The sequence below is a fragment of the Schistocerca piceifrons genome, chromosome 2, assembly GCF_021461385.2.
Source record: "Schistocerca piceifrons isolate TAMUIC-IGC-003096 chromosome 2, iqSchPice1.1, whole genome shotgun sequence".
Classification (NCBI taxonomy): domain Eukaryota; kingdom Metazoa; phylum Arthropoda; class Insecta; order Orthoptera; family Acrididae; genus Schistocerca; species Schistocerca piceifrons.
Window position 1 is genome coordinate 395,818,162 of NC_060139.1, and position 22,595 is coordinate 395,840,756.

At 39.7% G+C, this 22,595-nt stretch overlaps 1 protein-coding gene across 1 annotated transcript in view; it reads right to left on the minus strand.

Moving 5' to 3' along the window:
• The window catches only part of LOC124776345 (WD repeat-containing protein 13-like), a 90,047-nt gene that overhangs the window by 40,691 nt on the left and 26,761 nt on the right, over positions 1-22,595 (minus strand). Inside the window, exons 7-8 of the mRNA XM_047251294.1 lie at positions 10,985-11,128; positions 9,201-9,379 (exon numbers count right to left, since the gene is read on the minus strand). Of these exons, the coding sequence (XP_047107250.1) occupies positions 9,201-9,379; positions 10,985-11,128 (323 nt within the window). The remainder of the gene's footprint in view (positions 1-9,200; positions 9,380-10,984; positions 11,129-22,595) is intronic.

Consider the following 22,595-nt stretch of genomic DNA (forward strand, 5'->3'; position numbering starts at 1 on the left):
TGTATTCCATATACTTAAAAGCTCACGTACTTCATATAAAAGTATATGAGATGCTCATGAGTTTTGCACATGCCTTGTGGAAAGGGTATTTTCAATTGTAAATTCCCTTTGGATTGATGAGGAAAACTGTTTTATCACCAAAACTACTGAAGAAATTGTAATAATTAAGACTCATTATCAAGAACTTACCTGCAAGGAGTTCTACAACCTGCTGTTAACCAATTCAAAGTTTTTGAAAGATTTTAAGTCTTCCGATAAATACAAAGTTAATGGCAGTAGTCCTGATACAGTAGTTAAATGGCCTATGGATTTTTGATACCTACAGTGGTGTTCATTTGTTAGAAATTATTCTATTAATTTCTCAACACTTTGAATTATAATCAGTTCTTGGAAAACGATGAATTATCATATGATGCAGTGCCATTACAAGCATGTTTTGAAGTGTCTTGTTAAAATATATGCCTTTTTATGAGTATAAACTTTCGTTTTCATAGCCATATATGTAGAATATTTTCTTTTTGTCAAGTGCCTGTTTTTTCCGCATGTCACATTTTTTCACAAGGAAAATCTGGTCACCCTCAGGTAATTTCATGTTCTGGCATCACCCACAGGATGTCAGCCACATATCACCCACAGTCAAATGGCATCACAGAATGCTTTAATAAGATGTTGACAGACATGCTCTTGATGTATGTTGCTGAACAGAGATTGGGATACAATACTGCCCACCTCACCATGACATTTGTATACAATCTAATGAAGCAGGACACTAAAGGCTTCACATCATTCTTTTTGCTCCATGGTCACAAGAATTAAAGGATAATGTATACATTGTTCCTGTTTCAACCAGATGATACTTGGGATGACTACATGAAACGACTCCTCATCAGGATTGGAGGAGGATGACAGTTGCTTAATAAACCTGGACACCCAAGAGAAAGACCGAGAGCACTGCCACACCAAGCACCAATCAGTGAGATACAGCTTGGGAGACATGGTATGGATTACTACAGCTGAGCACAAAGTGGGACAATCAGAAAAGTTACTAAAGTGATACTCTGGGATATTCACATCCTATGTTGCCTGTTGAAAGTAGAGGATTAAGACCCTTCATGAATAAGTGTAGAGATGTCATACATGTCATCCATATGCAGCCCTACTATAGCTCCGAAGCACAGACAGGTAGTGGAAGCTTTTCATTCAAGCCAACTGAAGACATGGTCAATGACAGGGAAGCTTCGATGGGAAGGGCTATCTTTGGTAATCATCATTGTGGATAGGATATAATAACATGATCAGAAAGTGAGGATCCAATAACAATGCCATGCACAGGACCACTGACAAGCTCTATATCCATGGTGCTCCAGTCAGCTCCAATGAGAACTTAGGAAACAGCAAGTCACTGTTTCTCCACAAAATGGAGCAATACTGCAAGCTGTAGTGCATGCAGTGTGGCACAGTGGCTAGGCCCACTGGCTGACATGCTCCAGGTCACCAGTTCAAACCTGACCATTCACAATTATCTGTTATTAGCTTTTATTATTCCTAGAAGGTTCTTGAAGTTTCTTATCTTTGTGTTGTTTGTACATTCCGGAATATTAAATGTCTGTGTAAATGGCAGCACTTCCCATCAAGGAGCTCAGTTCTGTCCTGACCGTACATTGGTGCTCACAATAAATGTGCTTTCAGTGCTTACTTCAGTTTTGCATGTTTCTCATGACCTTGCTTTCGGATTTGGGCTTGAATGTGGTTACAATGTGACAATATAACTAATGTGCTTATACTTTTCACATGAGTTTAATTAACTTATTGAACACTTCTAGTGGACAGAAAACATTTATACATCTATAGTTTGTTCATTCACAGTGGCTTGAATGGATATTTGTGTCTGTAGCATTCTTTGACTTCTAGCCACTGGGAGCAATAAATTACAGGCCTGATGATCTTACATTACTGTCAGTTAATACTTACTTCACTAGGCTGTAGTGATCATCAGTTAGCACAATGTATTTTCATTTGAGTCTATGGTTTCTTACATGAGTTGCTTCAATTACATATATTAGTTGCTTTCACAGTGTTTGCCAATGAGTGATCTTTTACAATGGCCAAAAGAATGGAAGGTAGGAAGATTAGAGTTTTAACGTCCTGTTGACAGTGCTGTCATTAGAAATGGAGCACAAGCTCGGATTACAAAAGTATGAGGGAAGGAAATCAGTTATGCACTTTTCAAAATAACCACCCCAGCACTTGCCTGGAGAGATTTAGGGAAATCTCGGAAAACCTAAATCCAGATGGCCGGGCAGGTATTTGAGTTGTCATCCTGCCGAATGCCAGTCATGTGCTAACCATTGCACCACCCTGCTCAGTAAGTAAAAAGAAGTCATCTTTCTGTTTCACAGGTACAATGGCTGCATTCAAAAAAATGATAACACCTCCTTGTCAGCTCTGGAAGTTTAAAGATATAAACAATGAGAAAAGTGAAATAGATGAAAAGCCTTCTGACGGCAGTATGGCATTACAATATACATCGCTATGCTGAAAGACAGAAAAGAGTTTCCTTGATTCATAAAAAAAATAAAAACTGGATAAAGGAGAAAATATACAGGCTGATTCTTATTAATGTTAAAAAACACATGAACTGATGTAGACACATGGGATCGCAAATGTCAGGAAATACCACAAAAGTTGATGACAAATGTTGAACATGACATCACCAGATCACATACCTCACTTGCCGCATGTGCAGTGGTTGGGTTTGTCGATCCTGTGCTGCTAATCACTCCACTAGGCTATTCTGTTTTCATTCTTGCATTATCCAATGTGATATAGTAGTGCTCATGGTAGCAGTAATACAAGACTATGATGAATTGATTTACATTTAATGAGCTTGCAGTTTGATACAGTAGTGCTTGTGGCAGCAGTAATACAAGACTAAGATGAAATGATTTACATTTAATGGGCTTGCAGTTTGGAATTCCTGTGTAATCGTCTCTCTGTCAGTCAACAGACAAGGTCTGTCTGTACACTTTTGTGCTGTAAGTGTCCCTTCATGTTTCCACTTCACTATCACATTGGAAACAGTGGACCAGGGGATATCTAGGAGTGGGGAAATCTCACGTACAGACGTATGACACAAGTGACACCCAATCGCCTGACCACATTCGAAGTCCGTGAGTTCCGCGGAGCACCTTATTCTGCCCTCTCACAATGTCTAATGACTACTGAGGTCACTGATATGGAGTACCTGGCAGTAGGTGGCAACACAATCCACCTAATATGAAAAACAAATGTTTTTAGAGGTACCAGATACTTTTGATCACATAGTGTATTTTGCTGGACGTAGTTCTGCAACACATCTGGTGGGGCATCACATGAATGTTCAAAACTTTCACATTTTCTTTTCTTGTAGAATGTTAACTTCATATAACATGAACCAAAACTGTTCTTTTGGAACACATACTTCAGAATATTAATTTTGAAATCCAAGTGGTCCTCGTCAGAATCAGCCTCTGCACACCAATGTATTTAAAACTCCTTTCTTATGGGTTGGATGATGAGAACTCTGGGTGCTAAGATATAAATCAGTGTACATTGGCTTGTGGTATACTGAGTGGCCGACATGTCCATCTGACTTTCATTGTACCAAAACATCTAAGAATCCTTCTTTCTCTATGTCGACAGAGAAATTGGTGTTTGGGTGAAAGCTGTTCATGTATTTGTGGAAGTGCTCAAGAGCTTCTATGTTGTGTGATCGGAACATAAATATGTTGTCAACATTGAAATACAATGAAGGTGGATGAAACGTAGCCAAATTTAACACACATTCCTCAAAATGTTCCACAAAAAAGTTGGCCACTGCTGAAGACAATAGAAAACCCATAGACATTCCATCCATTACTCCATAAAATTTACTGCCATACAAGAAGTAGGTGGTCATCATAGCATGTTGGAACAACTTTAATGTTGCAACAACTTAACTGTTTCACGAGGAAAATGCTCTGCCAGCAGTTACCATGTGCCCTTCACAGGAAGTTTTGTAAATAGTGAGACAACATACAGGATGACTAAAATATTGTTTGGGCCAACTGTAATCTGGTTAAATTTCTCAAGATATATCTGAGCAGCAACCAGATACAGTCATTATCTCAGTTAAATATCTGGCTAGCCTGTAGGTAGGAGAGTCAATGGCACACACAATTGGTCTCAACATAATACCTTTCTTGTAGACTTAAGTAATCTGTACAGCCTGGACGGTCTAGGAGTCCATGTTCTAACATTTTTCATGACATTCTGTGGTAGACCAGAGTTCATGTTCTAATATTTTTCATGACATCCTGTGGTAGACCAGAATTCTTCAGAAGCTCAACCATTTTTTGCGGTGTGACAGATTTGGGTCCCATTTTAGGTATTTGTAAGTGCTATCCTCTAACAATGATACCACTTTGTTGTGATATTCAATAGTATTATGAACAACCATCACATTTCCCTTCTCAGTCGTAAGTACTACAAGCTCGTCACCTTCCCACAATGTATGGAGCTCCTCTCTCTCCAGTGGTTAGCACACTGGACTCGCATTCGGGAGGACGGCGGTTCAATCCCGTCTCCGGCCATCCTGATTTAGGTTTTCCGTGATTTCCCTAAATCGTTTCAGGCAAATGCCGGGATGGTTCCTTTGAAAGGGCACGGCCGATTTCCTTCCCAATCCTTCCCTAACCCGAGCTTGCGCTCCGTCTCTAATGACCTCGTTGTCAACGGGACGTTAAACACTACCCACCACCACCATCCTCTCTCTCTCTGCTCTGCTGATGTTAGATTTGGGTGGCCTGGCTGAGGTTAAAATGTGACTGGTGGTAAGTCTTGCCTCGTCGGTGTCGTCTCGTGAGAGATGTTACACTGCCTTTTCCACTCCACTAATGAGATCCATGACAGGTACAGTGTGTGGTATATGAGTGAAATTTAATACTTTATTAAGGGCTGAAACAGTGCCTTCATCTTCTTGTCCAACAAGCCAATGACAGTGCATGCCATTTTATGAAATGACAACAGTCCCAGAGCCCGGAGTCCTCATCGTCCAGTCCAGAAGACAGCAGTTTTAAATACATTGGTACACAGAGGAAAAACTATTTCTGACAAGGACCACTTGATTCTGAAATTAATTATCTGAAGTTTGTGTTCCAAAAGAATGGCTATGGTTCACGTGACATGAAGTCCACATAAGAAAAGAAAAGAAAAGAAAATGTGAATGTGAATATGTTGAACATTCATGTGATGAGCCACCAATTGTATTGTTTCCTTTCTGTGGCGTTACATCCAGCAAAATAGGCAGACTCCTTGGAAGACAAGGTATAAGATCTATTTTCCGACCTCCTAAGAAGATAAAGCAGACACTGCATCTTGTATCCTTGAGATTTATAACAACTCTTGTGGGTGCAGAAGCAATTACATTGGTCAGTCCATCATACCATTTCTGAATGCTGTGCAGAACATTAATAGCATATTAAAAAATCGATAACTGAAGAAATCTGCAGTTGTTGAGCAAAACTGCACAAACAAACAAAACCTATTGTTTGACAAAATGAAAGGTGTTTCCCAGGGTCCTATATACCCGGATTCTGTAATTAAAGAGGCTGTAGAAATAATGTGAATGTGTGAGAAGAACTTCAACCATGACAGCGAACTCTCCATGGAAAGAAAAGGCAGAGGTGTTCATCGTAATGTTTACGCATGTACGGTGGGGGGGAGGGGGCACCAGTAGCACAGGCATTGACACCATCTGTGACAGAGCAGTATATAATTACTGACCAGTCACAATCTATTTGTGGATTACGTATGGCCAACACAGCAACAGTTTAGACCGTTAGTTGTTCTCGACAAAGACAATGGAGATAATCATTGAAAGCTTGAGGTTTTATCGTGTATTTATGCAGAAAGTAGTCCGAGAATGTTTTATATAACAGTGGTGTTACGAAAAACTCAATTCTAAACCAAACAATAGGACCACAAATTTTACCCAATAATTTAAATGGCCATATTACTCAGTCTTTTTAAGGAAGGTTCTGCCACAGCCACTTGAAGATATTCCTCTGACAGCAAGAGCAAACATGTGCCTACAGCAGGATGGAGCTCCACCACACTATGCCACCACAACAGGAAGGTACTGAAAGCAGGTGTATGCAGATACGTGCATTGGGTGACAAGGACCAAATTGCTGGCCAGCAAGATCTCTATACTTAAACCCACTAGATTTTGTCACATGGAGGAGCTAGTTTACAGCTCACCTCCCAAATGGACCTTATGACCCACATAGCCATTGCCGCTGCAGAGATCCAAAATATGGAGAGTATTTTTGAGAATAAGCTTGAAGAGATGATCCAGAAATGCAATACTTGCATTCAAGCAAACAGTACAAATTTCAAACACCTTTTATAAATGTGATTGTTGTAAACATAAGAGTTACAAAATTATTGTCCTCCCTATAACCAAACAAAAGCTTTTCTTATTTTGTGTTTCTTCCCATTTGTTCCTTCTTTTTTGTTTACAATATTATTTAGTACAGAAATCTTAAGTTACTTACTAGTAATGACACAATTTAGAAGTTTATACTCATTTATTTGTAACATGATACGGTAGGGTTCGTTGTACTGTACTTGCAATAAACCACCATAGACTACACGACCAGTAAATAATATAGGAAAATCTTACCTCAATGTAAACACCCAATTGTCTAAACACAATGAAAAAATACTACCAGCCAGATGCAAGACTCAAACCCTGAGCCCCATACACTAAAGTAGCGGGCGTAGCCCCAGAGTCTTGTCAACCAGAATACTTGACTTGGGTTGGGATGATCAGATGTGACAGACCAATAGGCTCAACCACCGCACATGTGGCAAGGTATGTCATCAAGTGACGTCACATGTTCAACATTTATCATTCACGTCTGAAGTATTTCCCAGCATTTACGACCCCATGTGTCATATTAAATTACTTGTCTCAGCATCATCTATGTCACATTGGGTTTTTTAATGTTAATAAGAATCACCCTGTATATTGTTGATAAAATACAATTGCAATAAAAATGTCAAAATCATCAGCACACTCCATGACAATTTATTTGTTGAAATCAATTATAAGAATGGCGCCATGCAAAAGACAAGTCGTCATAGGTATGCCATACAGGAAGATGGACTAAAACATCCTACGAGAGCTTTTTCTGCCTTTTCTTGGAGGTTGCATGTTTCAATGCCTATGTTCTCTGGAAAAAAATTGGTGATGGAAAAAACAAAATGGAATTCATGATTAGTCTCTGTGAAAAATAAACTCTCTCTTTGCACTGCAAGATCATTTGTTGGCCGTCCATCTTAAATACCATCAGTGACTTGTGTTATAATATTCTACCAAATGTTTCACGAAGCACAACAAAGGTTTCCTGTTGCCATTTCTGACAGATCCAACTACTATGGAGTCAGCTTCATACCTCCCAGTTGGTTTCATAACTCACAATGATTTGTGGATATAGAACGAAAAATGAACTTCACATGGACATCTTAATGTTTTTAAAGAAAAGTAAACCCATCCACAGACCCTGGCAGATGTATCAGTACCACCTGATCACCTTATCACACACTGCCAATGAAATCACTGGATGCAGTACAGAGTGACGTAAGGTTCAGAATACTGCTCTCCTGGCAGTTGTCAGTTTTAGTGACCTGGAGTCCTTACTACTCAGTCAAGAAGCTCCTCAACTGGCATCACAAGGTGAAGTGCACACAATCCCAGCCCTTCCACCAAAGAAAAATCCCTGGCAGTAGTGCAAATAAAACCAAGGTCCTTTGAATGGCAGTCAGTGCACTCACCACTAAGCTATCAAAGTGAACATCTTAATGGTGTAAGACACATAGTTCTTTTATGTGCTGTACCATCTTTTAAAATACTTCACAAAGAAAATGGTCTGCAAGTAGGTGAAAATACAATACAATCTGCTGCATTAGTATATTTTATCCATTCCTAATATGTTTTGATTTCAATTTATACATAAAAACCTACACACAACTGCTTTTGTGCAAGAACAAGGAATGTGGTGCAAGGGTGCCAGCCTCTACAGGGGAAAACTACCTAGTCAGGCTTAGGCACTCACACATAAAATGTCTACTTGAGAGTTTAGGTGAAACCAACAGGCAATGAAATAACTCTTCCAGTTTTGAGGTAGACAATCTAGCTTACTTGCCAACAAAAACCTTTTGGGTAAATGAGAGAACTCAGAGGAATATCAAAAAACAGTTCTGCTGATTCTATTGTCTACCTACCATAGAAGCTATGACAATGAGGTGAAAGATTAGTGTATATAATATAGGAACAGAACAAAAAGTCACTAATATTAATGTGAAGTACCTGTCCCTCCTTCATGTGATAAACAATGTCTAGATTTTCAGAGACTGGCTGAAGAAACTAAGACGAGCCCAGATCTAAATATTTTTTACTAAACCATCTAAAAAATATCAGCAGCCAGAGTTTGCACCAATAACCATCTTCAGCTATTGGATGCTGTACTGCTTGAAACTTCAACATTTTTTTTAGGTATTTTCAAACATTGGAAAATCCAGGATGGAATAATGATTATATTATCAGAATTTTTTGTGATGTTTATAAGCAATTCTAATGTGTGTGTCACTCCACATTGATAAAACATTGTTCCATGCATTTTAGTAACAATAAACAATGTATATAACCTGGCAGCAATTGCAAGTGATAGAAAGCATTTACTGGGCTCAAGTAGACTGGATCATACTAGTTGCTAGACATCTTTGATGTTTGAGAATCTTTATTTGTTCAAACCAAAAATGCAATTAATGATTTTTGCAAAAAAAGTTATTTTTTTTATTTTTAACTAACTGTTAGCTTACTGAGTTCATTATGGTGTTCTGAGTGCTCATAACTATTAGCATGGGAGGTTTAATTTAGTTTTATCCATTATGGCCTGTAAAATGAACAATAGTGTCTGTAAAAACAACTATGAAAGAAATAGAATTTTAATAAAAATGGCTTCGTTATTTTATCAGTGAAATGAGAATGTTTCTCTGAGAAGGATATGTACATAAGTGCTAGTGACAATCAATTTTTAAATGTACATTCTAATTTTATGCAGAAGAGAAGCTATTCAAGAAGTTATCAATCTCGTAATTAAAATTGTATGCAAATACCTGAAAAGGCAAACAACATTTGCAGCACAGTTGACAAGAAGTGTTGGATCTCTCGCTTCCCGACTGATCCATGCTCGCCATGAAATGCAAGTTATAGGGCAATTCTCTGCTACCACAATACGACGACATTTACTCAAACGACCAGTAGCCAGTTCAAACAAGAAAGATACTATCACACCCTGTGAAAGCACACACCAACATAAATTTGCAATACAATGTTACATAAAGCTATCATACACATAATAAATGGTTTAATAACGCTACACTCACAAGACAGGAGCAAAATTATAATATGATTACAATTACACTTGAAAATAAATATTAATGCTCATTATGTTGAGTTTAAGAAATGGTTAATTATTAGACACTCATTGTAGAAAGGGGGAAACGAAAGACAATATGAGAGGAGGATGGAACACTCAGATATGAGACTGGAAAGGGGGGGAGAGTGAGGGGGGACGAGGTTGTCGCTCACCAACAAACAAGGGAATATAAATAAAGGGAATGGCAATATTTGAATTTCTGAAATGAGAATGCTTAATGCTAGTTAACAGATTTCTAAACAACACCAAATAAAAGATATCTGACCACAGAGACACAGAGGAGACAAGGAATATGGACATTAAAAAATTATTCTCATCATTGTATTACAGAATTTTCTAAGTTAGAATACAAAGCAATGAACAGAATAAAACTTACGTTATGATACAAAGCCAAACCAAAAACAAAGGACAAAACAAAGAATAGTATAAGTGGGCAGACAATACAGAAAAGCCTTGTTAGAGTAGGGAAGAACATCTTGTAGACTTGATGTTTGTCAGCTTTTGTATACTGCAAATTATATTACAGCATTATCGCCATCTACAGAACACAGATTTGTGCATCAACTGTGGACTGTTTATGTTATCCACAGTACAAGACCACAAACCTTCAGTAACCTATAAATCTTTACTTATCCTTTCCACCTGACATAGGAACTAGTTTTGAAGTTCTGAAAGTTAGAGGTTTTTTGTCTGTTCCCCCCACACTACTGATTACATTTGTGTCTGTTGGCCAAGCTGTAATTGGTCCATTTTGGCAGTTGGTATGTATGTGTTCCTCTTGACATTTTAGATTCTGGAACAACAGGTACAGAAAACAACAAATGATAATGTAAGGTGGTTGATAGAAAAGATTAGGACTTTAGGATCAAACACACAATTTATGTAAAAGTGGCCTAACAGTTTATGAATATTTTTGCTAGTAATATGCTGTCTTTAGTTTCCTGTTTAAGTCTAATGCATTTTGGAGCTACCACTCCATTTTCAGGGACTACATCAACGTTTTTGGACATAAGACTGTTCCATCTTATCACAAGCACTAAACTGAAACAGATGTAATGCAAAAAAATTCCTTTAATAAAACTGCATTGTCGTTCCAAAACACATTGGACTTATGTAGGAGAATAAAATATTGTGACTGAAGCTGGTATATTAGTGGGAAAAAAAATCTGCAACTATAACCTACATTCACAGACAGCCCTTGAAGAAACGTCTTTACAAAATGTTGCCTTATAATTGTAACAGATTGCTGACAGAACAGAAGTGCCACAGAATCCACTGCTCAATAGGACAAGCAAACTACATCGCATGATACGCTGAATGTACTTAAATTGTGAATGGCATGGGTAAGGACCGCATACCAAAATTACATGAGGAGAGTGAGGCTCATGGAAGGTAATAAAGCAGGTAAGGAACATAGGATATACTTTGTACATTGAACATTAAGAGCATTTATTAGTATACCTTGTCATTTCCCGCCCAAAGCATCTGTCCACTGGAATCAAATGCCAATCCTAAGACTTTGCCTCCTAGCTTGCTGCTACCACCTCTTGGATAGATGCCTGTTGATACATTCAGTACCTCCATCATACCTCGTGAATTACCAGCCTAAAGATTTTATTAAGAAAAATTTCTGTATGTCACTGCTGGAATGAATGCTCTAGTGCGCGAGCGCGCGTGCGCACGCACGCACGCACGCACACACACACACACACACACACACACACACACACACACACGCACACACACACACACACAGGATATAATGATGAGCAATCCACAGCCATGAAATAATGGACAAATATATATAAGAAATGACTGGATTTGCAAATTTTTAAATCTAATTAAAGATATCATGTCTTTGTCTGAATCAGAATACAGCATCTCTTCCAACTTTCTGATGATTCACTTTTAATCACAGTAAACAGTGTTCAGAAATGAAAAACTGCAATATCCCTAGAACCAATTATATCCATTTTCAGTCATCAGTAACTGAAAATCCTCCCAAGAATTTCAAAATTATTTTGATTCCTTTGATCGTACTAATTCCCTAAGCCCTAATACAGTATATGGTACATTGGGAAGTGCTCCCTGCCAAGCACTTCACACTGCTTGTAGAGTATGGCTGCAGATGTAGCTGCAGTCCAATTGGTAAATGTCCTAGAGTGATGAAAAATGCTTGAGAACTGGTCAAACAAGGATCTTTGTCCTCTTCTGTATGTGAATTACATATCTGTAGGATGCCTCCAATAAATATGAGTCTAGCAATGACCTTCCCATGGCGAGATTTAAGAGGTTGTTCCACCTTAAATTGCTTGGACACTTTGACATTTTAAGGTTGTGACTGACACTCCTGAAACTAACCATGATGTTAAATGATATAAGATTGTTTTGTCTATATACACACATATTACCAATAAAGGAAAATACAAATTGCTGCTTACCATAAAGAAGACATGTCAAGTTGAAAACAGGCACAATTAACAGACACTTACATACAGCTTTCAGCCACAGTCTTCATCAGCAAAAGAGAGACACACACCATTCACACACACACAAGCAAGCACACCTCAAGCACATATGAGAGCCAACTCCAGCATCTCGGGCCAGAATGCAGCATCATGTGGGATGCAAACAGCAATCTAGAGGATCCGGGGAAGGAGAAGGGTAATGGGAGGGAGAAGGGGAACGGGAAGGGATGATCTACGGGTGGGGAGAGACACAAATGCTGTCTGGTGGAGTGCGCAGGGCCTGGAATGTCAACAGACACAGCATCGAGAGGTTGTGGGGCACGGAGGTGGGGAAAAAAAGAGCAAAAAAAAAAGGAGAGGAGCAGGAACAGATGAGCAGATGCATTGGCAGAGGGCTGTAAATTAACAGGGTGGATGAGAAAGGGGATAGAGGGGGAGTTGGGGGTGGACACTATTCAGTAGAGGGTGTGGGGACAGTACGTTACCATAAGTTAAGGCTGCTGCTGCTTTGTTTTAGGCACTTGAGTAGGATTGTTTTGAGGGCGGAGACCAGACAGCGAGGTCATCGGTCTCACGGGATTAGGGAAGGACGGGGAAGGAAATCGGCCGTGCCCTTTCAAAGGAACCATCCCAGCATTTGCCTGGAGCGATTTAGGGGAATCACGGAAAACCTAAATCAGGACGGCCAGACGCGGTATTGAACCATTGTCATCCCGAATGCGAGTCCAGTGTGCTAACCACTGCACCACCTCGCTCCTGTGAATTATTATGGGTGGAGGTTACACTCAACAACCGAGCTAGGTTAATAGTTGGCTCCTTTTACCGACCTCCCGACTCAGCAGCATTAGTGGCAGAACAACTGAGAGAAAATTTGGAATACATTTCACATAAATTTTCTCAGCATGTTATAGTCTTAGGTGAAGATTTCAATTTACCAGATATAGACTGGGACACTCTGATGTTTAGGATGGGTGATAGGGACACAGCATCGAGTGACATTATACTGAGTGCACTATCCGAAAATTACCTCGAGCAATTAAACAGAGAACCGACTCGTGGAGATAACATCTTGGACCTACTGATAACAAACAGACCCGAACTTTTCGACTCTGTAAGTGCCGAACAGGGAATCAGTGATCACAAGGCCGTTGCAGCATCCCTGAATATGGAAGTTAATAGGAATATAAAAAAAGGGAGGAAGGTTTATCTGTTTAGCAAGAGTAATAGAAGGCAGATTTCAGACTACCTAACAGATCAAAACAAAAATTTCTGTTCCGACACTGACAATGTTGAGTGTTTATGGAAAAAGTTCAAGGCAATCGTAAAATACGTTTTAGACAGGTACGTGCCGAGTAAAACTGTGAGGGACGGGAAAAACCCACCGTGGTTCAACAACAAAGTTAGTAAACTACTGCGAAAGCAAAGAGAGCTTCACTCCAAGCGTAAACGCAGCCAAAACCTCTCAGACAAACAGAAGCTAAATGATGTCAAAGTTAGCGTAAGGAGGGCTATGCGTGAAGCGTTCAGTGAATTCGAAAGTAATCACACTCCGGGGTGATGATGGCATTGAAACAGAGGATGACACGCTTAAAGCTGAAATACTAAACACCTTTGTCCAAAGCTGTTTCACAGAGGAAGAGCGCACTGCAGTTCCTTCTCTAAATCCTCGCACAAACAAAAAAATGGCTGACATCGAAATAAGTGTCCAAGGAATAGAAAAGCAACTGGAATCACTCAACAGAGGAAAGTCCACTGGACCTGACGGGATACCAATTCGATTCTCCACAGAGTACGCGAAAGAATTTGCCCCCCTTCTAACAGCCGTGTACCACAAGTCTCTAGAGGAACGGAAGGTTCCAAATGATTGGAAAAGAGCACAGGTAGTCCCAGTCTTCAAGAAGGGTCATCGAGCAGATGCGCAAAACTATAGACGTATATCTCTGACGTTGATCTGTTGTAGAATTTTAGAACATGTTTTTTGCTCGCGTATCATGTCGTTTTTGGAAACCCAGAATCTACTCTGTAGGAATCAACATGGATTCCGGAAACAGCGATCGTGTGAGACCCAACTCACTATTTGTTCATGAGACCCAGAAAATATTAGATACAGGCTCCCAGGTAGATGCTATTTTCCTTGACTTCTGGAAGGCGTTTGATACAGTTCCGCACTGTCGCCTGATAAACAAAGTAAGAGCCTACGGAATATCAGACCACATGTGTGGCTGGATTGATGAGTTTTTAGCAAACAGAACACAGCATGTTGTTATCAATGGGGAGACGTCTACAGACATTAAAGTAACATCTGGCGTGCCACAGGGGAGTGTTATGGGACCATTGCTTTTCACAATATATACAAATGACCTAGTAGATAGTGTCGGAAGTTCCATGCGGCTTCTCACGGATGATGCTGTAGTATACAGAGAAGTTGCAGCATTAGGAAATTGTAGCGAAATGCAGGAAGATCTGCAGCGGATAGGCACTTGGTGCAGGGAGTGGCAACTGACCCTTAACATAGACAAATGTAATGTATTGCGAATACATAGAAAGAAGGATCCTTTATTGTATGATTATATGATAGCGGAACAAACACTGGTAACAGTTACTTCTGTAAAATATCTGGGAGTATGCGTGCAGAACGATTTGAAGTGGAATGCTCATATAAAATTAATTGTTGGTAAGGCGGGTGCTAGGTTGAGATTCATTGGGAGAGTCCTTAGAAAATGTAGTCCATCAACAAAGGAGGTGGCTTACAAAACACTCGTTCGACCTATACTTGAGTATCGCTCATCAGTGTGGGATCCGTACCAGATAGGGTTGACGGAGGAGATAGAGAAGATCCAAAGAAGAGCGGCGCGTTTCGTCACAGGGTTATTTGGTAACCGTGATAGCGTTACGGATATGTTTAGCAAACTCAAGTGGCAGACTCTGCAAGAGAGGCGCTCTGCATCGTGGTGTAGGTTGCTCGCCAGGTTTCGAGAGGGTGAGTTTCTGGATGAGGTATCGAATCTATTACTTCCCCCTACTTATACCTCCCGAGGAGATCACGAATGTAAAATTAGAGAGATTCGAGCGCGTACGGAGGCTTTCAGACAGTCGTTCTTCTCGCGAACCATACGCGACTGGAACAGAAAAGGGAGGTAATGACCGTGGCACGTAAAGTGCCCTCCGCCACACACCGTTGGGTGGCTTGCGGAGTATAAATGTAGATGTAGATGTAAGTTAAGGCTGGGATAATTACGGGAGGGGAGAATATGTTGTAAGGATAACTCCGATCTGTGTAGATCAGAAAAGCTGGTGATGGAGGGAAGGATCAAGATGGCTCGGGTAGTGAAGCAGTCATTGAAATCAAGTGTGTTGTGTTCAGCTGTATGTTGTGCCACAGGGTGGTCTACTTTGCTCTTGGCCACAGTTTGGCGGTGGTAGTTCATCCTGGTGGACAGTTGGTCAGCAGTCATACCGATATAAAGAGCTGTGAAGTGATTGCAGCAGAGCTGATAAATGGTGTGGCTTCTTTCACAGGTAGCCTGGGCCCTGATGAAGTAGGAAAACCTGTGACAGGGCTGGAGTAGGAACTGCTAGGTGGGTGGCTCGGGCATGTTTTGCACCTGGGTCTTCCACAAGGATATGATCCTTGTGGCAAGGGTCTGGGATTGAGAATGGCATAGGGATGGACTAGGATGTTGTGGAGGTTGGGTGAGTGATGGAACAGCACTTTAGGAGGGATGGGAAACATCTTGGGTAGGATGTCCCTCATTTCAGGACATCATAATAGGTAATCAAAGCCCTGGAAAGGATGTGGTTCAGTTGTTCCAGACCACACTCCCTTGCAGCTGGTTCTTGGAAATCTCACCAAGGCCTTTACAGATAGGCACTATCCGCCAGACTTACTCTGCAAACAGATCTCATGTGCCATTTCCCCTTTTGCCCCAAATCCTTCCACCACCTCAAGAACCAGACACAGGAATGTCCCCAGTACCACACTGGACTGAAACAATTGAACTACAGCCTTCGCCATGGCTTTATTACCTACCATGATGCCCTGAAATGAGGGACACCCTACCCGAGATATTTCCATCCCTCCTAAAGTGCTGTTCCAGTACCTACCCAACCTCCACAACATACTAGTCCATCCTTAGCCACTCCCAATCTCAAGGATCATATCCTTGTGGAAGACCCAGGTGTAAATTCTGCCTAATTCACCCACCCAGCACTTCCTATTCTACATCTATGTGATTACTCTGCTATTCACGATAAAGTGCCTGGCAAATGGTTCAATGAACCACCTTCAAATTGTCTCTCAACCGTTTCACTCTCGAATGGTGCACGGGAAAAATGAGCACTTAAATTTTTCTGTGTGAGCCCTGATTTTTCTTATTTTATTGTGATGATCATTTCTCCCTATGTAGGTGAGTGGTGGGTGCCAACAGAATGTTTTCGTAATTGGAGGAGAAAACTGGTGATTGAAATTTCATGAGAAGATTCCATTGCATCAAAAGACACCCTTGTTATAATGACTGCCACTCCAATTCACATATTATGTCTGTGGCACTACCTCCCCTATTTTGTGATAATACAAAATGAGCTGCCCTTCTTTGAACTTTTTTGATGTCATCCATCAGTCCCATCTGATGCGGATCTCACACCCCACAGCAGTACTCCAGAGTAGGGCAGACAAGTGTGGTGACGGACAAGTGTGGTGTCTCTCTAGTAGACCTGTTGCACCTTTTAAGTTTTCTGCCAGTGAATCACAGTCATTGGTTTGCACTACCCACAACACTATCTACATGATCGTTCAGATTTAGGTTATTTGTAATTGTAATCCCCAAGTATTTAATTCAATTTACAGCCTTTATGTTTGTGTGGCTTATGACGTAATCGAAATTTAGCAGATTTCTTTTAGTACTCACGTGAATAACTACGCACTTTTCTTTATTCAGAGTCAATTGCAACTTTTCACACCATACAGATATTGTATCTAAATCATTTTACAATTCATTTTGGTCATCTGATGACTTTACAAGATGGTAAATGACAGCATCACCTGCAAACAGTCTAAGACAGCTACTCAGAATGTCTCCTATGTTGTTAATATACATCAGGAACAATAGAGGCCCTGTAACTTCCTTGGTGAACGCCAGATATTACTTCTGTTTTACTCGATGACTTTCTGTCTATTACTACAATCTGTGACCTTTCTGACAGGAAATCATGAATCTAGTCACGCGGCTGAGGCGATATTCCATAGGCACGCAGTTTGGTTAGAAGATGCTTGTGAGGAACAGTGTCAAATGCCTTCTGGAAATTTAAAAATAACGAATCAATTTGACATCCCCTGTCAATAGCACTCACTACTTCATGAGTATAAAGAGCTAGTTGTGTTTCACAAGAATGATATTTTCTGTATCCATGTTGACTGTGTGTCAATAAATCATTTTCTTCAAGATAATTCATAATGTTCAAACACAGTATATGTTCCAAAACCCTACTGCAAATTGATGTTAGTGATATGGACCCGTAATTCAGTGGATTACTCCTATTTACCTTTTTGGGTATTGGTGCGACTTGAGCAATTTTCCAGTCTTTCAGTGGATCTTTCTGTGAGCGAGCAGTTTCATATAATTGCTAAATATGGAGCTATTGTATCAGCATTCACTGAAAGGAACTTGACTGGTATACAATCTGGACTGGAGGTCTTGCCTTTATTAAGTGATTTAAGCTGCTTTGCTACACCGAGGATATCTATTTCTGTTTCTTGTCTTGGCAGTTGTTCTTGATTGGAATTCAAGAATATTTACTTCATATTCTTTGATGAAGGAGTTTTGGAAAACCGTATTTAATAATTCTGCTTTTGTGACACTGTCATCAGTGGCTTCGCCGATATTATCGCGCAGTGAAGGTATTGTTTGTGTCTTGCCAATGGTGTGGTTTATGAATGACCACAATCTCTCTGGGTTTTTGGCCAGATTATGTGACCGAGTTCCATTGTGGAAATTATTATAAGCATCTCACACTGAAGTATGCGCTATCTTTTGAACTGCTGCAAAAATCTGCCAATCCTGGGGATTTGCATTCTTTTAAATCTGGCATGCTTTTTTCGTTTCTTCTACAACAGCGATCTGACCTGTTTTGTGTACCATGGGGGATCAGTACCATCACTTATTAATTTATGTGGTATATATATCTCAATTGCTGTTGATACTATCTCTTTGAAATCATTCCCCATCTTTTCTACTCTTACATTATCAGAACAGAAGGAGTGGAGACTGTCTCTTAAAAATGTGTTAAGACATTTTTATCAGCTTTTTTAAAAAGATGTACTTTGTGTTTCTTTTTGGTGGTTGAGGGTGTTACGGTATTCAGCCTAGCAGCAATTGCCTTGTGGTCGCTAACCTCTGTAACCGTCATGGTACTCCCTATTTGTCCAGGTTTATTTGTTGTGAAGAAGTCAAGTATGCTTTCACAACCATTTATGCTTCGAGTGGGGTCACGCACTAATTGTTCCAAATAATTTTCTGAGAAAGCATTCAGTACAATTTCGGATGATGTTTTGTTCCTGCCGCCGGCTTTAAACGTATAGTTTTTCCAGCATATCGAGGGTAGATTGAAGTCACCACCGACTATAATTGTATGAGCGGGGTACTTATTTGAAATGAGACACTAGTTTTCTTTGAACTGTTCGGCAACTATATCTTCTGAGTTGGGGGATCAGTAAAATATTCCAATTAATAGTTTATTCTGATTGTCAAGTATAACCTCTACCCATACTATTTCGCAGGAACTATCTACTTCAATTTTGCTGCAAGATAAACAACTTCTGACAGCAATAAATACTCCTCCATCAACTGTATTCAATCTATCCTTTCTGAACACTGTTACGTCATCTGAAAAAATTTTGGCTGAGCTCATTTCAAGCTTTAGCCAGCTTTCTGTACCTATAACTATTTGAGCTTCAGTGCTTTCTATTATGTTTGGAGCTTTGGTTCTTTCCCAACACAGCTATGACAATTTGCAACTACAATACCAATCATTTCTGCAGCTACCTTACTGTGTTTTACCCGCCCCCTTTTAGACAAACGCCCTTTTCATGATTTCCTGAGATCCTCTAACCTAAAAAAACTGCCCAGTCCCTTCCACACAGCCCACGCTACCCGTGTAGCCGCTTCCTGTGTGTAGTGGGCAGGTTTATCCTACCCCATCAGGGGGCGGGCCTCCTGTAAAGCAGCCGTGTCATTTACCAGCTCTCCTGTAATCATTACACAGATTTTTATATTAGTATGACCACCAACCAACTGTCCACCATGATGAACAGCCACAGCCAAACTGTGGCCAAGACCAAAGTAGATTAGCTTGCGGCACAACATACAACTCAACACAACAAACTTGATTTCAGTGGCTGCTTCACTACCCGAGCCATCTTGATCCTTCCCTCCACAACCAGCTTTTCTGAACTGCACAGATGGGAGTTTTCCTTACAACACATTCTCCGTTCCAGTAATTACCCCAGCCTCAAACTACAGTAACATACTGCCCCCACACACTCCACCCAACAGTTTCCACCCCACTCTATTCCCATTCTCATCTCCCACCCTGTTTATTTGCAACCCTCTGCCAATGCATCCACCCATCTTTCTCCACTTCTCTCCTTTTTTGTCTCTTTTTTCCTCACCTCCCTTCCCCACAACCTTCTGACGCTGCACCTGCTGACATTCTAGTCCCTGTACACTACACCAGAGAGCATCCATCTCTCTCCCCACCTGCACACCATCCCTTCCCCTTCCCCAGCCCCTCCAAATTGCTGCTTGCATCCCACATGATGCTGCACTCCAGCCTGATATTCTGGAGTTGGCAATCGTGTGTGTGCGAGTTGTGCTTCCTTGTGTGTGGGAATGGTGTATGTCTCTCTTTTATTGATGAAGGCTGTTGCTGAAAGCTATATATGTAAGTATCTTTTAATTGTGCCTGTCTGCAACTTGATGTATCTTCTTTACAGTAAATAGCAATCTGTCTTTTCCTACATTGTTGATATTCCTACCTGGAGTTTCCATTATTTGATTTTTACACACCTATTACATTACACTTACTTACACTTACATCCACCCTCTGCAAACCACTGTGAAGTGCTTGGTAGAGGGTACTTCCTTTTCTACAGGTTACTAGAGCTTCTGGCCATTCTATTCACAAATCAGTTGTGTTTAAATGACTGTGACTGTTTAAAGGGAGTTGAATGCTCTATCCCGTCACTGTTAAATTTAGTGACTATGCTTCCCTGTATTTCAGGAACCACTGTAGCCATTGACATGAAACTTTTACAGGACATTAAACTGTATGTTTTGAGTCTACTGAACTACAATAATTGCATTCAGCCACTGCTTTCAAAAATACAATTTTTCAATTACAGTTAAAATTTTGTGTACTTTTCTTGTACATTATCCTAATCTTAATTATACATAACATCATGTTCTTCTTTTAGCGCAGTAGACTCAGGATATGTATGTTATTACCCCCTGAAAATTTGAATACCCTACTCAAAGTGGTTTCTGAGATTTATGGAAAAATGCAATAGAATAATGTAAATTTTCAGGAATGACTTTTAAAGTTTCAAAAGACGGTAACTCACTTTAAATATGCTTCATTTTTATTTTTAGTCACTCAGTAGCATCCTGCACCATACTGTATGTCATCCTCTTGATCTTTTCCAAGTTATTTCCTCTTTTCTTCTTTCTGGACTCCTTAGTGGCCAACTGTGCTGCATACTCTGCTTTATCAATGCGAACCTTGTCCATCCATTCAAGTTCTCTGATGCAGTTTACTCCAGGATTAATTCCCATATGCTGTAGCACTTTCACCCTATCAAAGTTGCCATCATTAAAAGCAATAACAGCATTGCTGACTCCCCCCCAATTTAGTGTCTTCATTCCAACAAAAAAAATTTTTTGGTAAGCGAGTCCATATAAGATTACTGAATGACTCATTGGGATTCTGAGTCTGACCATGCAGACACTTCTTCAGTAATTCAGAAGGTCTCTGTAAACAAGTTTTATGATATCCCTGACTGCTGCTGGGATTGGATGTTTATGGCTATATGAACTGTTTAAGTACTGTACACTGTGGTAATTGCACCATGAATCAGGTCCAGGAGGGCAAAGGTGGTGTACTGGGTTTTTCATAAGTTGACACTCTGTGGAAGAAGGTAGCCCATACTGTCTGCTTCATTTTCAACAAATCCTCCATATTATTTCTAATGGTCATCCCACAATACTGCTGTGGTTCATCAGTCATTTTATCTGTCAGTCTGCCTCTTATGGTTTTACAATCAGAAAGCTTCTTGTCTCTCAAACTTTGTTTCAACTTCCTCAACCTGGTGCCCATCCTCTTCTGGACATGACCAACACATTCCAGTTTAAAACACAGCAATCCACAGCCTTATATATATATATATATATATATATATATATATATATATATATATATATATATATATATATATATATATATATATATATATATATATATATATATATAAGGCTGTGGATTGCTGTGTTTTAAACTGGAATGTGTTTATATATATATATATATATATATATATATAAAAATTACCGATTTTATTAGATTTCTAAGTAATGCACATAAAAATTTTAACATTTCGAACTGGTGTAGATTTAAAAAAATAAAATACTTCCCATGTGAGTTTATAAGTGATATATATATATCATTTTAATCAGAAAATTGAAAATTTTATAACGAGAGAAAAAATCCAAAAATGTGAAAAACCATTTCTTTCTGTTCTGACTCCCCTTAAATGCCTCTGTGAGCACTGTACAAGAAAAAATTTCCTAACAATCCCTAAAGAAGTGATACATATATTGTTGTTGCATATTTCTAGCATCATCATTTAATACCAGTTCTTAAAACTTTGTAAGTGGGCTATCTCAAGAAAGTTTGCATCTATCTTTAGTTTGTTCCACATGTCTGTGACACTCTCCCATGAGTCAAACAAACCTGAGACCCTTCATGCTGCCCTTCTCTGTATACATTCTGTATTTTCCATTAGTCCTAGTTGGTATGGGTCATACATACTTCAGCAATATTCTAGGATGGGTTGCATGAGTAATTTGTAAGCAATCTCCTTTGTAGACTGATAGAGTTTCCCTAGCATTCTGCCAATGAACCAAGTCTGCCACCTGCTGTATGTACAACTGAGTCTAAGTGGGTGTTCCATTTCATATTCCTAGGTTACCTAGGTTACACCTAGGTATTTGTATGACGTGACCAATTCCAAACATGATTTGTTGTTACTGTACTCATAGGACACTAAGTTTTTTGTTGTTCAAATTGCACAATTACATGTTTTTGAGCATTTAAAGTAAGCTGTCATGCTCTGCACCACTTTGAAATCTTATCAAGGTCTGACTGCATATTTATGCAGCTTTTTCGGACAATATTTCATGATAGATAACTGCATCATATGCAAAAAGTCTGAGGTTATTAGTAATACTATGTGCAAAGTCATTAATATACAATATGAATGACAGAGGTCCAACACACATCCCTGGGGCATGCTCAAAATTACTTCTAATCTGTCAATGACCCTTCACCCAAAATAA